At 50.5% G+C, this 17,686-nt stretch overlaps 1 protein-coding gene across 2 annotated transcripts in view; it reads right to left on the reverse strand.

Annotated features, from left to right (window-relative positions):
* Positions 1 to 17,686, reverse strand: part of LOC148529127 (uncharacterized) — an 85,548-nt gene that overhangs the window by 38,664 nt on the left and 29,198 nt on the right. For both annotated transcript variants that reach the window (XM_088468882.1, XM_088468883.1), the window contains exons 6-7: positions 9,480 to 9,541; positions 7,652 to 7,798 (exon numbers count right to left, since the gene is read on the reverse strand). In XM_088468882.1, coding sequence (XP_088325008.1) covers positions 7,652 to 7,798; positions 9,480 to 9,541 — 209 coding nt within the window. The remainder of the gene's footprint in view (positions 1 to 7,651; positions 7,799 to 9,479; positions 9,542 to 17,686) is intronic.

The raw sequence follows: 17,686 nt of genomic DNA on the forward strand, positions 1-17,686 counted from the left end.
TTGGGAACGAAAGCCGGACTGAAGTGGGTCCAATAACTTGTGTGAGTTAAGAAAGTGTGAGAGGCGGGTGTAGACAAGTCTCTCAAGTAGCTTGGAGGGGCATGGGAGCTGGGAGATAGGACGGTAATTTGAGAGAGTATTAGGGTCAGAATTTTGTTTTTTCAGAATGGGAGTAATCACTCAAGCAAGAGAATTGCTGCCCGTTGAGGGGCGTCTGTTACACCAAGTGTCATATGATGCACGAGGATACATCTGTATTTTGGTATCATATTTTAGGTTTGTAATACTACATTTAAATCAGACAGTGTAGTGTCCGGTGACCCAACAACTGAATAAAACACACACAGTAAATAATGTGGATTAGGGGTTAAGGCCCCCATACATCAGCAATTGATTGCAGCAATCGTGCAATCGATGAAAAAGGGAAAGAGTTTTATGCACAATTGCTGCAAACAAATTCTGATAAATGGGGGCCTTTAGAAGGTGTCTTTTACCCTTGTGAATCCAATGCAGTCACCCAACAATTCTATAACTGGCAGCATACAGATGTATCCACATATATCTTGCCTCCGTGCGCTACAATTCGTGCTAAACATAATGCGGAAGCGACGTGCGACTCGGCAGCACAAAGCATCATTATGTGCAAATTTTTACCTTCCAATGAGTCTTATTTGCAAAGCAATGCAAATAAGATGCACAGACAGCTTCTGCTGATTAAAATTATATGCTGCATGTCTATATTCTGTTTGCGTCAGTGGGTATATGCTACATTGCAGTGTCACAGCCACTGACACTAACGTAGCATTTCACATGCAGATACACTCGGAGTGGCACACAGAATATAGGCATGCCGCACATTATTTTAATCAGCAGAAGCTGCTTGTGCATCCTATCTGCATCACTGTGCGAATAAGGCTCATATGAAGAAATTAAGTCACACGAAAAGACGCTCAGCGCTACAAAGTCACGCCACGGCGCGACTAGAAGGGCTGTTTAACGCGCAAGGAGGCTAGATGTACAGTACGTGGACACATCTGTAACCATCATACCTTACCTTGACGATCTGATAAAAGGCCTGACTGTGGCCATCCTTCACTCATGTCCGTCTGACATATTACACGCTCATATCTCATGGGTGGACTGTGCATTTCAAAAAGTCCAATCGGACGCCATCTCTGAAAGTGCCATACCTAGAGATGTTGTTCAGACATAAGGCACTGTTCCTAGTGCAGGCATAGGGCACGGTTTCACTTGAGCAGGCATAGGGCACATGGGGAAATGCATTTCTAGGTTATCTAAGCCTGAAACATTTTACTATCCTCTGCATCATTGGTGTAAATGGCACAACTTCATGTGGCATATGGATGCACTGTTAAACAGCGCCCATAACAGATACTGTACGTGATCATGGGGGGGATTTCAGGTTATGGAATCAGTATCTGCATGCGAAATGCTACGAAACAGTGTCAGCGGCTGTGACACTAGCATAGCGTTTCACATGCAGACACACACTCACTCAGTGGCACACATACCATAGGCATGCCGCACATCATTTTAATCAGCAGAAGCTGCTTGTGTGTTCTATTTGCATCACTTTGTGAATAAGGTGCATTTTGAACGTAAAAGACGCCCAGCGCTACCAAGTCACGCCACAGCATGGCGCGACTAGAAGGTGTGTTTAACAGGCAAGGAAGTAGGAAGTGGACACATCAGTAATAAAAAAAAGAAAAAAAAGAAAACAAAAAATATGAGATATGGTAAGAACTTACCCTTGTTATCTCTATTTCTACGAAGTCCATAGGGTTCCACAGGATACCTTGGGGTATAGGTGTGACGTCAGTCGCAGGGCACCAAAGAGTTAAGCTTTCAGCCTCCCAGGATGCACTAGGTCCCCCTCCTATACCCCGCCCCCAGGCCAAGGCACCTCAGTTAGTTACCAAGCCATAGGCCGGAGGAGGAGAAGGAAGAGAGAGAACAAAGATCTGGACACATACAAGAATCACATTCTCACCAGAGGGAGACGGAAAACCGGTGACCAGAGCAAAGCCCATCTGCAGCACAGGTGCGACAGGGCGGGAGTCCTGTGGAACCCTATGGACTTCGTAGAAATAGAGATAACAAGGGTAAGTTCTTACCATATCTCATATTTTCTACTTCAGGGTCCATAGGGTATCCACAGGATACCTTGGGGATGTCCCAAAGCAGTATCCTTTAAGGGTGGGGACGCTCCTGTGCAGAAAGGAGAATCCGCCGCCCGAAGGAAGCATCCTGAGAGGCGAAGGTGTCAAACCTGTAATACCTCACGAAGGTATGGACAGAAGACCACGTAGCAGCCTTGCAGATCTGAACTGCCGAGGCACCACGTCAAGCTGCCCACGAAGGACCCACAGACCTAGTGGAATGAGCCTTCAGAGAAGGAGGGACCGGTAGGCCTTCATGAAGATAAGCTTCAGAAATAGCCATACGGATCCAGGCTGCCAAAGTTTGCTTTGAAGCAGGCCAACCCTTTTTACAGAAGCCATAGAGGACAACAAAGCGTCCGACTTCCTAAACAAAGAAGTGCGGTCCACATAAGTCCTTAAGGCCCGCACAACATCCAAAGAGGCCTCACCCACGGAAAGACCCGGTGAGTTAAAGGCCGGAACAACTATTTCCTCGTTAACCTGAAACTGGGAAACAACTTTGGAGAGAAACTCGGGCCGAGTGCGGAGCACTGCCCTGTTCCCATGAAAAAACCAAGAAAGGGGGTCTACAAGAAAGAGCCCCTAACTCAGAAACACGTCTGGCTGAAGCAACGGCCAGAAGGAAAACAGTCTTAGCTGTTAGCCATTTAATATCCACTGAGCCCAGTGGTTCAAACGGCGGTCCTTGGAGAGTCCTCAGGACCACAGCCAAATCCCAAGGCGCCACAGGTGGAACAAAGGGCGGCTGAATACGGAGAACACCTTGCATAAAGGTGCGCACATCCGGGATTGTAGCAATCCTACGGTGAAACCAGACAGATAGGGCCGAAACCTGTACCTTCAAAGAAGCAAGGCGAAGCCCATGATCTAGTCCCGCTTGCAGGAAGGCGAGAATCCGAGACAGACGAAACTCCCGCGGTGCATAACCTCTCGGTCGACACCACTGGAAGAACGTATGCCACACGCGATGGTATATCCTCGCGGAAGACGGTTTCCGAGCTCGTAACATGGTACACACCACAGAGCTGGCAAACCCCCAGGACCTCAGCATGGCCGTCTCAACAGCCACGCCGCCAAAGACAGCCGAGTCAGGTCCGGGTGAAGACAAGGACCCTGAGACAGAAGGTCCGGTCGTAGCGGCAACCGCAGAGGACTGTCCACGGACAGACCCTGAAGGTCTGAGAACCAGTGCCGTCTGGGCCACGCGGGAGCTATCAACAGGAGCGTCCCTCCTTCCTGTTTGAATTTCCGGATTACCCGTGGAAGAAGGGAGACCGGAGGGAACAGGTATGCGAACCTGAACGTCCACCGGACGGACAGAGCATCCACCAGAGACGCCCCTTCGTCTCTTGTGCGAGACCCGTACACCGGCAACTTGTTGTTGTGCCGGGACGCCATGAGGTCGATTTCTGGAAGACCCCACCTGTCCACCAGTAGTTGAAAAACGTCCGGGTGCAGGGACCATTCCCCTGGATGAACGTCCTGGCGACTTAGAAAGTCCGCCTCCCAATTTAGCACTCCCGGGATGAAGACCGCTGATATGGCCGGAAGATTGCGCTCCGCCCAAACCAGGATCCGAGAGACCTCTACGAGAGCCGCCCGACTGCGAGTTCCTCCTTGCCTGTTTATGTAGGCCACGGTGGTAGCATTGTCCGACTGGACCTGCACCGGGTGACCCTGGAGAAACCGCTGTGCCTGCAGGAGAGCATTGAAGACCGCACGGAGTTCCAAGATATTTATTGGAAGCTCCGCTTCTGTCGGTGTCCACCTGCCCTGGAACAAGTGTGGACCCGAAACTGCTCCCCAGCCCCGAAGACTGGCGTCCGTTGTCAACAGGACCCAATTTGGAACCCAGAACGGACGTCCCTTGTTGAGGTGGGTCATCTTTAACCACCACGCAAGGGACAGGCGAACCTCCGGGGTGAGCACAATCGTCTGGAACTTCAGAGACTGAGGCAGCCCGTTCCACTTGGACAGGATCAGGTGCTGCAGAGGTCTAGAGTGAAACTGGGCGTATTCCACCATGTCGAACACGACACCATGGAGCCCAGTAACCTCATCGCCGAGTGTAAGGACACCCGGCGGCTGTGCAGACAACTGCGCACCCTTGACTGTAAAGCAGAGATCTTGTCCTCCGTCACGAAGATCCTTTGCTGTCCCGAGTCCAATAAGGCTCCAAGATGCAGAATCCTCCGAGACGGGATTAGAGTGGACTTCTGCCAGTTAATTAGCCAGCCGTGCCGTTGCAGCAGTGCAATGGTCAGGTCCAATGGTGTAACAGGAGCTCTGGAGATCCTGCCACCAATAACAGGTCGTCCAAGTACGGCAACATGCGGACTCCTTGCAGCCGCAGAGAAGCCGCCATGACCGCCATAGCGTCCTGTATGTCCAATGACACCATGTAGTCCCCAGGTTCCAGCGCCAGAATGATGGACCGTAGGGTCTCCATCCGAAACTTCGGGACCCGCAAAGACTTGTTGAGTGCTTTGAGGTTGAGAATCGGACGATATGACCCATTGGGTTTCTGTACCAAAAATAGATTTGAATAGAAACCCTGGCCCCTCTGGGAGAATGGAACAGGCACTATAACTCCAGCCTGGAGCATAGTGTGCAATACCTTCCGCAGCTCCGTAGCCTTGTTCCGGTCTGATGGTAGACCCGTGGTGAAGAATCGAGCCGGGGGTCTGTGCCGGAAGGAGAGGGCGTACCCGTGAGAGACCACCTCCAGAACCCAAGTGTCTGTCGTAGTGAACTACCAACACCGGGAGAACTGCAGCAGGCGGCCTCCCACCCTGGGATCCCCCAAGGGGAGACCCGGACCGTCAGGCCGCAGGATTGTCATCTGGCTTGGGGGCCGGACGTCTGGTACTCCATGCCTGTTTCCGGGGCTTGACCGATTTCTTAGGGCCAGCCTGTCGAGGAAACGACTGTGGTTTGGGCCTGCCCTGAGCCCTAGATGACCGAAAGGACGATGGTCCAGAACCAGAAGGAGCAGCGGCCGACGGGAGACAAGCAGATTTGGCTGCCGCCAGCGTGGCCACAATCTTATCCAGATCCGGACCGAAGAGAACTTCTCCGGTAAACGGCAACGCTTCCAGACCTTTCTTGGATCTGCGTCCGCCTTCCAGGATCGCAGCCACAAGGTGCGACGAGCAGCTACCGCTGCTGAAGAAATTCTAGACACCAGAGTACTAATGTCTAGAGCCGCCTCGTTGATGTAGGTGGCCGAATCACGGAGATTGCCAATCAACTCCGCTTGTTCGGCCGGACAGTCGGATTCAAAAGAAGCCTCTAATGAATCCGCCCAGCGCTCCATCGCTCTGGCAACCCAGCAAATGGCCATAGCCGGCCGTGCTGCCCCCCCTGCAAGGGAATAAGCGGACTTCAGGCAGATTTCTACCTTGCGGTCCGTAGCATCCTTAAGGGAGGACATGGATGGCATCGGCAATGTGGCACTACGGACAAGACGGGTCACGTGAGAATCCACCTGTGGAGGGGATTCACACTTAGCAAAATAATTATCCGCGAACGGATAAGCCACCGCCAGGCGTCTCTGCGGCTGGTATCTTTTGCCGGGTTGTTCCACGCCTCCTCTAAATGGTCCACCAACTGACCCGAAAGAGGAAAGACTGTGGCATCGCCCTTCACATCTTTGAAAAAGGCATACTTAGATTTAGCCGCTGGGGGAACTTCGTCCTCAATCACCAAGGCTGTGCGGACCGCCCGAATAAGTCCAGGAATATATACTTTGGACTTAGCATCAGCGTCCTTAGTATGGAAAGGTTCCTGATCGTAAGGATCCAGAATCTCCCCATCATCAGACGTCCCTTCGTCATCCTCATAAGGAGCGGACAGAGACGCCACCGGCCTTTTATGAGGCCGCATCACAGACTCCCCTTGCAATACATCCGACAAGTGCTGTAAAGAACTAGTCAGGGAGTTAACCCACGCTGGCTCCTGAGAACCCGGGAGCGGGGAAATAGGGAGACTGTGGGGTACCACCAATTGTCGTGGGAACCCCTGCATGGGTGACGACACCACAGACTGCTGGGACAAACCCATCGGAGTAAACGCGGGCTGCGGAGCTAACTGGCCCACTAAAGCTGTTAACGCCTGAGCGAAACAAGCCCAGGGCGGCTCCTGTACCGGTGCTGTAACCGTAATAGGCCGCGCCATGGACAACACTGCCGGCAAAGGCCCTCCGCGCTACCCTCCCCCTCCGCTAACGGTACTTTGCACGTGGTACACTGTAGCCGGAGGGGAAAATCACTTTCAGACATGATGGCACCACGTATGTGACCTCTCTCACCAATTAAGTATTAAATAGGCGAGAGACCACCCTGCAGCACCGCACCGCAAGGGCTTTAGCAGAAAGAACAGGGACAGTAATAAAGCTGACAGTTTAGTGAAGAATAGTTACAGGCAGCGCTAGCACAGTCACATACAATGCAGAGAAATAACAATTCCTGCACTAACAGCGCTGATCACTCAACTACACAGACACAGGGCCTGGTAGGACACAGCGCTGCATACACAGACCTGAGCCACAGCGGAGGAGAGGTATGCGGGGGGACCCAGACCACGATGCTTCCTTCCAGACTTCCAGCAGCGTTCACCATGCGTTGCAGAGAAGATGGCCGCCGAGGAGCAGAGAGAAGCTGGCCTGGGGGAGGAGCGCTGACACAGGACCAGTCAGCACAGTGCAGAGAGGGCTGTGTGCAGCGGGGGAGGCGCCGGCTGTGAGACAGGGAAGGCGCGCTCCCCTGGCATGCATTTAACCCCTGGGACGCCGCAGCGCTACCGCTCTGCTGCGGTCCGCTGTCCCAGGGGGTAGTGGAAGCGCAGGTTGGTCGCCTGGCTCCACGCTGCAGCCAGTCCCCAGGGAGCCCCCTGCCTGGGGACTTAGGACCATGTGATCAGCGGGGACCCACCGCGGGACCCCGCTGCTTACCTCTGTCCCCCTTGAATCCGGCCATGGTCCGGAGCATCTGGGGTCACCGCTAGCTGTGACCCCAGACGCCCACCAGCATCCCCGGATCAGTACCGGCGTTCTGGTACCGGCGGGGTGTAGGGAAGACAGCATGGACGTCAGGACTGACTGTCCATGCTGTTCATCCAGATGTGCAGCCACAGCTGCATGAAGAAAAAGCTTCAGGGGCTCTTCTAGCCCCCACTCCAACAGGTGCACCCGACTCCGGCCGGGCACCAAACTAAACTGAGGTGCCTTGGCCTGGGGGCGGGGTATAGGAGGGGGACCTAGTGCATCCTGGGAGGCTGAAAGCTTAACTCTTTGGTGCCCTGCGACTGACGTCACACCTATACCCCAAGGTATCCTGTGGATACCCTATGGACCCTGAAGTAGAAATAAAAAAACGCATTATGCCAAAGATAAATGAGTGATTGTGGCTTATGAAATAGAACTGTGAAAATAGAAACTTACAAATTGATTAATAAAGTGCTGGACTCACCCAGTAGCTGACCTCTGGACCCTGGAAATCTGCATGTATCCGGTCACATTTCTGAATAAGGAGGGTCTTCTCCATTTCATCAGCCTCTGGTATGGCATCACACTTTGTAAACCTCACACAGCACTTTCTGGTGTGTGCTACACCACTCTAGACAGAGCAGACAGACGTGCCTTAATACAATATTGTACAAAATTATTAGATCTCAAATGAGGAATCTGCACTACAAGTGAAGGATATATTCCCCAGGAGATCTTCTTTACAAGTAAGGTTTTGAAGGCTTGGAGAGAAGTGCTTCTAAGGGACCAAAGAGACAGTACATTAATGGATTTGCATGCTGCACAGTATAGGTTCATGCTTATATGGACATGCTATTAAGCCAGGGGTCGTCAACCTTTTAGACAGTGTGGGCCACATTAAAAAATTAACAAAGCCCGAGGGCCACTAAACCATACTGCGGTATTTAGACTCTGCCCCTTCATCACACAATTATGTCCCATAAGTGCCCCCTCCTACAATTTCAATTAGGTCCCAGAATGAACCCCCCACCTCCCCCTCCCACAATTATAATTATGCCCCATAACTGTCACTCCATTAATTACGTCAGATAATTGTCTGAGGATGGGGGAAACTATGTTCCATAACTGCCTCCCTCTGCAGTGCCCCTTATATAAAAAGCTCCCAGTAGTAGTCCACCGCCCCCAGTAGTAGTACCCCCTAGGCAATGCCCCCAGTGGTGGTCCCTCCTATGCCATGCCCCCAGTGGTGCTCCTCCCTTATATAGTACCCCCAGTAGTAGTATCCCCTATGCAGTGCCCCTTACATATACAGGACAAAAAAAAAAAAAAAAAAAAACTTACCTGAATCCCCGCACCTGTCCGCTCCTCCGTCCTCCCAGCCCGCTCTGCACTATGGGAGAGACGTCATGGCGTTCCTCCCATTACCCACTGCGGGAGCCGGAAGGTGGAGCTCATGAGTCAGCTCCAGCCAAGGGTGCAGCATCCAATGAGTGTATCTGACTCTCATTGGCTGCCAAAACAAACACCGCCACCAGGTAGTAAGAGTGTACTACCCGGCGGTGGTGTTTGCTTTGGTGTACTTCGGTGTGGTCCCCACTAAACTAACCATCGGCAGGCCACAGGGAACCGCTCCGCCGGGCACGGGTTGAAGACCCCTATATATTAAGCGATAGTCTAGTCCAGTGGTCTCCAACCTGTAGCCAGCAAGCTACCGGTAGCTCGCGGTCTTAATTTTGGTAGCTCACCTAGCTGCAGTACTGCCGAGTCAACTAGGAGGAAGTGACCTCTGACCTGTGCTCCCTCGTGGCATCGACGCCACAGGGAAGCATGTCAGGTGATTGCCACAGCCTCTACAGTAATCACCTGAAGTGCTTCCCCGTGGTTCGACCCACGGAGTCTACGTTACGGTGGAGTGAGCGACTCCCGCCCAGCCCTGCAGGAAAATCCCACAGCAGCCCTGCCTATATCTTTTGCTCCTCTACTGCACTTACCTCCTTGGAACCAGTAATTAACAGTGAAATGTGCATGTGCTTACATTTTATTTACAAACTACAACAATATCATTGTAATAATTAAATGCATTGTTGTTTTCTATTAAACTTTTTTTTTCCATTTTCATTAAATGACCTTTAATTGCTCGGTTATTAGCCAGATTTTTTTTTTTTCTACAATTTTAGTAGCTCACACCTCAATTAATGTTGGAGACCACTGGTCTAGTCAAAGCAGTGCAGGTCAATTATTTTGCAATTACCATATGTGCACTGTAACACACACACACACACACACACACACACACACACGTCTGTTTTTACCTTCAAGATAACTTTTCCAAATGGCCAAATAAAGTATCCTGCAAGCCTCCAACACAGTACACCTGCATATGAAGTAACACCAATTAACTTACTCTCATAACATTTTTTTTTTTTTTTAGCAGTTTCGTGGAAAGAGAGCAAGACCACAAACTAGTGCCAAATTAACTTAATCAACAATTGTATGCAGGAGAAAAAAAAAAAAGTATTAAAGTACTAGGAAGGAGTGAATCAAATTCCATAACCTGACCCCCATGATCATGTACAGGATCACTTATGTGTGCTGTTTAACAGTGAATCAGTATGTCACATGAAGTTGTGCCATTTATACAAAGGATGCAGCGGATCAGAAAATGCTTAAGCCTTGGACACGCTAGAAACGCATTTCCCCATGTGCCCTATGCCTACACAAGGGGAACCGTGCGCCCTATGCCTGCACAAGGGGAACCGTGCGCCCTATGCCTGCATAAGAGGTCACCATGTGACTGCAATGGTGGACAGTATTTGTTTTGTATGGGGACATTAAAGAAATCTATAAATAGGACAATAATATGAGATATGGTAAGAACTTACCTTTGTTATCTCTATTTCTACGAAGTCCATAGGGTTCCACAGGATACCTTGGGGTATAGGTGATGACGTCAGGCATCGGGCACCATAGAGTTAAGTTTTCAGTCCTCCCAGGATGCACTAGGGTCCCCCTCCTATACCCCGCCCCCGAGCCAAGGCATCTCAGTTAGTTACCAAGCCATAGGCCGGAGGAGGAGAAGGAAGAGAGAAAAAAAAGATCTGGACACACACAAGAATCACATTCTCACCAGAGGGAGACGGAAAAACCAGTGACTAGAGTAAAGCCCATCTGCAGCACAGGTGCGACAGGGCGGGAGTCCTGTGGAACCCTATGGACTTCGTAGAAATAGAGATAACAAAAGGTAAGTTCTTACCATATCTCATATTTTCTACTTCAGGGTCCATAGGGTATCCACAGAATACCTTGGGGATGTCCCAAAGCAGTATCCTTTAAGGGTGGGGACGCTCCTGTGCTGAAAGGAGAGTCCGCCGCCCGAAGGAAGCATCCTGAGAGGCGAAGGTGTCAAACCTGTAATACCTCACGAAGGTATGGACAGAGGACCACGTAGCAGCCTTGCAGATCTGGACTGCAGAGGCACCACGTCGAGCTGCCCACTAAGGACCCACAGACCTAGTGGAAAGAGCCTTCACAGAAGGAGGAACCGGCAGACCTTCATGAAGATAAGCTTCAGAAATAGCCATACGGATCCAGGCTGCCAAAGTTTGCTTTGAAGCAGGCCAACCCTTTTTACGGAAGCCATAGAGGACAAACAAGGCGTCCGACTTCCTAAACGAAGAAGTGCAGTCAACATAAGTCCTTAAGACCCGTACAACATCCAAAGTGGCCTCACCCACTGAAAGGTCAGGTGAGTTAAAGGCCGGAACAACTATTTCCTCGTTAACATGAAACAACTTTGGGAAGAAATTCAGGACGAGTGCGTAGCACTGCCCTGTTCCCATGAAAAATCAAGAAAGGGGGTCTACAAGAAAGAGCCCCTAAATCAGAAACACGTCTGGCCGAAGCTATGGCCAGAAGGAAAACAGTCTTAGCTGTTAGCCATTTAAGATCCACTGAGCCCAGTGGTTCAAAGCCCTGGAGAGCCCTCAGGACCACAGCCAAATCCCAAGGCGCCACAGGTGTAACAAAGGGTGGCTGAATGCGTAGAACACCTTGCATAAAGGTGCGCACATCCGGGATTGTAGCAATCCTACGATGGAACCAGACAGGGCCGAAACCTGCACCTTCAAAGAAGCAAGGCGAAGCCCATGGTCTAGTCCCGCTTGCAGGAAGGAGAGAACCCGAGACAGACGAAACTCCCGCGGTGCATAACCTCTCGGCCGACACCACTGGAAGAACGTATGCCACACGCGATGGTATATTCTCGTGGAAGACGGTTTCCGAGCTCTGAGCATGGTACGCACTACAGAGCTGGAAAACCCCCTGGACCTTAACATGGCAGTCTCAACAGCTACGCCGTCAAAGACAGCAGAGTCAGGTCCGGGTGAAGACAAGGACCCTGTGACAGAAGGTCCGGATGCAGCGGCAACCGCAGAGGACTGTCCACGGACAGACCCTGAAGGTCTGAGAACCACTGCCGTCTGGGCCATGCGGGAGCTATCAACAGGAGCGTCCCTCCTTCCTGTTTGAATTTCCGGATTACCCGTGGAAGAAGGGAAACCGGCGGAAAGAGATAAGCAAACCGGAATGTCCACCGGACGGACAGAGCATCCACCAGAGACGCCTCTTCGTCTCTTGTGCGAGACCCGTCCACCGGCAACTTGTTGTTGTGCCGGGATGCCATGAGGTCGATCTCTGGAAGACCCCACCTGTCCACCAGCAGTTGAAAAACGTACGGGTGCAGGGACCATTCTCCCGGATGAACGTTCTGGCGACTGAGAAAGTCCGCCTCCCAGTTTAGCACTCCCGGGATGAAGACAGCTGATATGGGCGTAAGATTGCGCTCCGCCCATACCAGGATCCGAGACACCTCTACGAGAGCCGCCCGACTTCAGGTTCCTCCTTGCCGGTTTATATAGGCCACGGTGGTAGCGTTGTCCGACTGGACTTGCACTGGGTGACCTTGGAGAACCCGACGTGCCTGCTGGAGAGCGTTGAACACTGCTCGGAGTTCCAAGATGTTTATTGGAAGCTCTGCTTCTGCCGGAGTCCACCTGCCTTGGAACAAGTGTGGACCCGAAACTGCTCCCCAGCCCCGAAGACAGGCGTCCGTCGTCAACAGGACCCAATTCGCCACCCAGAACGGACGACCCTTGTTGAGATGGGTCGTCTGCAACCACCAGGCAAGGGACAGGCGAACCTCCGGAGTGAGCACGATCGTCTGGGATTTTAGAGACTGAGGCAGTCCATTCCACTTGGACAGGATCAGGTGCTGCAGAGGTCTGGAGTGAAACTGGGCATATTCCACCATGTCGAATACCGACACCATGGAGCCCAGTAACCTCATCGCCTAGTGTAGAGACACCCGGCGGCTCTGCAGACTACTGCGCACCCTCGACTGTAAGGCAGAGATCTTTTCCCCCGTCACAAAGATCCTTTGCTGTCCCGAGTCCAATAAGGCTCCGAGGTGCAGAATCCGCTGAGACGGGACCAGGATGGACTTCTGCCAGTTTATTAACCAGCCGTGCCGTTGCAGTAGCGCAATGGTCAGGTCCAAGTGACGTAGAAGGAGCTCCGGAGATCCTGCCACTAATAGAAGGTCGTCCAAGTACGGCAACATGCGGACCCCCTGCAGCCGCAGGGAAGCCGCCATCACCTTGGTGAAAACACGTGGTGCTGTCGCCAGGCCAAAAGGTAACACCCGGAACTGAAAGTGGTCGTTGCGGATTGCAAACCTGAGGAACCGCTGATGGCGCAAAAGAATAGGGACATGCAGGTAAGCGTCCTGTATGTCCAATGACACCATGTAGTCCCCAGGTTCCAGCGCCAGAATGATGGACCGTAGAGTCTCCATCCGAAACTTCGGCACCCGCAAAGATTTGTTGAGAGCTTTGAGGTTGAGAATCGGAAAAAACGACCCATTGGGTTTCTGCACCAAAAAGAGATTGGAATAGAAACCCTGGCCCTTCTGGGAGAATGGATCGGGCACTATAACTCCAGCCTGGAGCATAGTGTGCAAAACTTTCCGCAGCTCCGTGGCTTTGTTCCTGTCTGATGGTAGACCCGTGGTGAAGAATCGAGAAGGAGGTCTGTGCCGGAAGGAGAGGGCATACCCGTGTGAGACCACCTCGAGAACCCAAGTGTCTGTCGTGGTGACCGACCAACACCGGGCGAACTGCAGCAGGCGGCCTCCCACTTTGGGATCCCCCAAAGGGAGGCCCGGACAGTCAGGCCGCAGGCTTGTCATCTGGCTTAGGGGCCGGACGTCTGGTACTCCAGGCCTGCTTCCGGGGCTTGGCCGATTTCTTGGGGCCAGCCTGTCGGGGAAAGGACTGTGTCTTAAGGCCTACCCTGGGCCCTATAAGACCGAAAGGACGGAGTACCTGAACGAGAAGGAACAGCAGCCGACGGGAGACATGCCGATTTAGCTGCTGCCAGCGTGGCTACAATTTTCTCCAGGTCCGGACCGAAGAGAACTTCTCCGTTAAAAGGCAACGCCTCCAAACCCTTTTTGGAACCAGCGTCCGCCTTCCAGGATCGTAACCACAAGGTGCGACGAGCAGCCACAGCTGCCGAAGAAATTCGAGACGTCAGGGTACTAACATCCAAGGCCGCTTCGCTGATACAAGTGGCCGAATCCCGGAGATTGCCGATCAACTCCGTCTGCTCAGCCGAACAGTCGGAATCGAAGGACGCCTCCAACGTATCAGCCCAGCGCTCCATAGCTCGGGCAACCCAGCAAATGGCCATAGCCGGCCGCGCAGCCCCACCCGCAAGGGAATAGACGGACTTCAGGCAGATCTAAACCTTGCGGTCCGTAGCATCCTTAAGGGAGGACATGGGTAATGTGGCACTACGGATAAGGCGTGTCACATGAGAATCCACCTGAGGGGATTCCCACTTTGCAAAATAATTGTCCGCAAACGGATACGCCACTGCTAAACGCCTTTGAGGCCGATATCGTTTGCCTGGCTGTTTCCACGCTTCCTCTAGGTGGTCAACTAATTGCCCCGAAAGAGGAAACACTGTGGTATCTCCTTTAACATCTTTGAAAAAGGCGTATTTGGACTTTGATACCGGAGGCTCCTCATCCTCAATAACTAAAGCAGTACGGACTGCACGAATAAGACCAGGTATATACACCTTTTCTCCTTAGACTCTTTAGGGCGGGAAGTTTCCTGGTCAGAAAGATCCAGAATCTCCCCATCATCGGACGTCCCGTCGTCATCCTCATAAGGAGCAGACAGAGACGCCACTGGCCGCATCACAGACTCCCCTTGTAACACTTCTGACAACTGCTGTACAGAGCTTGTTAACGAATTAACCCACGCAGGCTCATGAGAGACCTGAGGAGGGGAAATAGGGAGACTGTGGGGTACCATCAATTGTCTTGGGAAACCCTGCATGGGTGACGGCACCACTGACTGCTGGGACAAACCCATCTGAGTGAGGGCAGGCTGCGGAGCTAACTGGCCCACGAGGGTTGTAAGCGCTTTGGCAAAACAAGCCCAGGGCGGCTCCTGTACCGGAGCAGTGACCGTAATCGGTCGCGTCAACGAATAACACCGTCGACATAGTCATTCCGCACTGCCGTCCCCCTCCGCTATAGGTACCTTGCATGTAGTACATAAAATCTGGAGAGGAAAATCACTTTCAGACATAATGGTAAGTATGTGACCACTCTCACTGATACTCGTTAGTATAGTGTGAGACCACCCTGCAAGCACCGCACCGCAAGGGCTTTAGCAGAAAGAACAGGGACAGTTAAATGCTGACAGATAGAAAATGAAAGTACAGGCAGCAGACGCTAGCATAGGTCACATACAATGCAAAGAAATCAATTCCTGCACTATCAGCGCTGATCCTCAACTACACAGACTCAGAGCCTGGTAGGACACAGCGCTGCATACACAGACCTTATCCAACGGAGGAGAGGTATGCAGGGGGACCCAGACCACGATGCCACCGTTCTTCAGCGTCCAGCAGCGCTCACCATGCTTCTTCCAAAGATGGCCACCGAGGAACAGAGAGGAGGCCGGCCTGGGGGAGGAGCGCTGACACAGGACCAGTCAGCGTGTGCAGAGAGGGCTGTGTGCAGCGGGGAGGCGCCGGCTGTGAGACAGGGAAGGCGCGCTCCCCTGGCATGCATTTAACCCCTGGGACGCCGCAGCGCTACCACGGTCCTGCTGTCCCAGGGGGGTAGTGGAAGCGCAGGTTAGAACCTGGCTCCACGCTGCAGCCAGTCCCCAGGGAGCCCCCTGCCTGGGGACTTTGGACCATGTGTTTCAGCGGGGACCCACCGCGGGACCCCGCTGCTTACCTTTGTCCCCAGATGTCTACCAGCATCCCCGGATCAGTACCGGCGTTCTGGTACCGGCGGGGGTGTAGGGAAGACAGCATGGACAGTCAGTCCTGACGTCCATGCTGTACTTCCAGATGTGCAGCCACTGCTGCTTGAAGAAAGCTTCAGGGGCTCTTCTTAGCCCCCACTCCAACAGGTGCATCCGACTCCGGCGGGCACCAAACTAAACTGAGATGCCTTGGCTCGGGGGTGGGGTATAGGAGGGGGACGCTAGTGCATCCTGGGAGGACTGAAAACTTAACTCTATGGTGCCCGATGCCTGACGTCATCACCTATACCCCAAGGTATCCTGTGGATACCCTATGGACCCTGAAGTAGAAACTAAGGTTTGTGTGATATATGGAGGTGTACATGGAGACTGTATGAAGCATATGTGGAATATAGGAGTGACTGGCTGTATATGTAATGATATGGCACTGCATTAGTCATTAGGACATACTGATATGTAGGAGACTATGGAGTATAGGAGATACATATAGCAATGTTAGATGTAGTGGTGTCCTGATAATAATAATAATAATAATAATAATAATAATAATAATAATAATAATAATTTTATTGAGAATTAGAATGGAATGCACACACACAAAGCAGATACTTATACATACAGTATAAATAATTCAGAGAAAAGGAAACTTGACTTGTCCCAACTACAGAGGTGTCCTCATACACCTAGCCTCAGTACACCACAGATAGCAAGATGCCTGGTGCAAGTGAGCCACCCTAGGGGTGTAGTGTCTTTTTCGACCGAAAATGCCTCTGTCACAATCAGATGCGACAAACCGCTTCCCGAGACTGCACTGATTAATTTGATGTGTGACGCTTGTATATAGAGTATGACAGAGTGTGAATACGAAGCACAACAGAACTTGGCGTGGATGTAAAAGACGCAGCAGCTTGATGGTAACACTTTGTATACTGAGTCACTCAGTCACAGTGTAACATATCAACCAAATCAGTGCAGTCTTGCAGAATCAGACATGCCCAGAAGGGCTGTTTGGCACAGCTATACTAATAGTCTATTAGGACACATCTGTATGCTAAACGGTTTTAGATCATATCATAGGTTACTGGTTTTAGATAATCTTGTTCTGTTGATAAGATTCTAAAGGTTTTAAACATTATAAATTGTCTTTACACCTGGGTAATAAGCTTCTATACAGAGACCTAAAAGCACATAATACAGGAGAACTAATGGTTATTAAATCTATATGGATTTAGACCATAGTTACAAACCACACTTGCATTTTTATTATGCACATTTGTCAAACCGCTTCTCTTATTTAATATAAATACACTAATATACAGGAGTGATAATACAGTCTTTATGGAACAGTTTTATTTTGTATTCAAACATGTTTTTATTGTTTGAATCACCACAATACAGTCATTGAAGATACATATTCTCATTAAACAATAAAGAAATCATATAGCCATAACATTGCATAATCGCATTAATGACTAATTAAGACATAATGTAACAGTAAATAGTGACATACAATCCAAAATATCTGTCAAAATCTTGTATACATCCATAGCAAATATAGGAAAAAGGAATAGTGTAATGGTGCAATGGTCACAACAATATATATTAAAAATATAAAATGTATTCACTTATTTAAAACAATTTTAACACCAATTAGTCAATATTTACAAATCCATATAATCTGAGGCTTATGTCTGTTCCAATCAATGAGTGGTTAAGGAGAGTCTACATTTGTGCTAACGGCTATATCAATTACAAAGAGTTTCTCTGTTTCACATCACTGCCCAATATATTAGAATTATATATATATATATATTTATTCTAACTACATAATCAGTGAATAGCGGTATACTAATTGGGGGTTATATTTACCATTCGGCAGCCACTTCCATACTAGTGGTTGAAGCACTTCTGTATTAATTTGGGGAATTATATGTAACAATTATCATTCTCTAAGTACCTAAAGGTTGAGAACAGTTAACCTACAATTGCATTATTTCAATGAATGATGTAACATAAGATTTTTAGAATAGCCTTCTGTAGTGCATTGTTTAAAAGCAAACGGCTAAACTACACAAGCATTACAGCACTGATAACATCTAGAGAAACAATGTTTGGATAACCTTGGCAGGAGGATGCCAGTGAATATCTGAGGTTTATTGTCCGTTAATCAC

Source organism: Taudactylus pleione, unplaced genomic scaffold (assembly GCF_031769625.1).
Source record: "Taudactylus pleione unplaced genomic scaffold, aTauple2 ptg000086l, whole genome shotgun sequence".
NCBI lineage: Eukaryota > Metazoa > Chordata > Amphibia > Anura > Myobatrachidae > Taudactylus > Taudactylus pleione.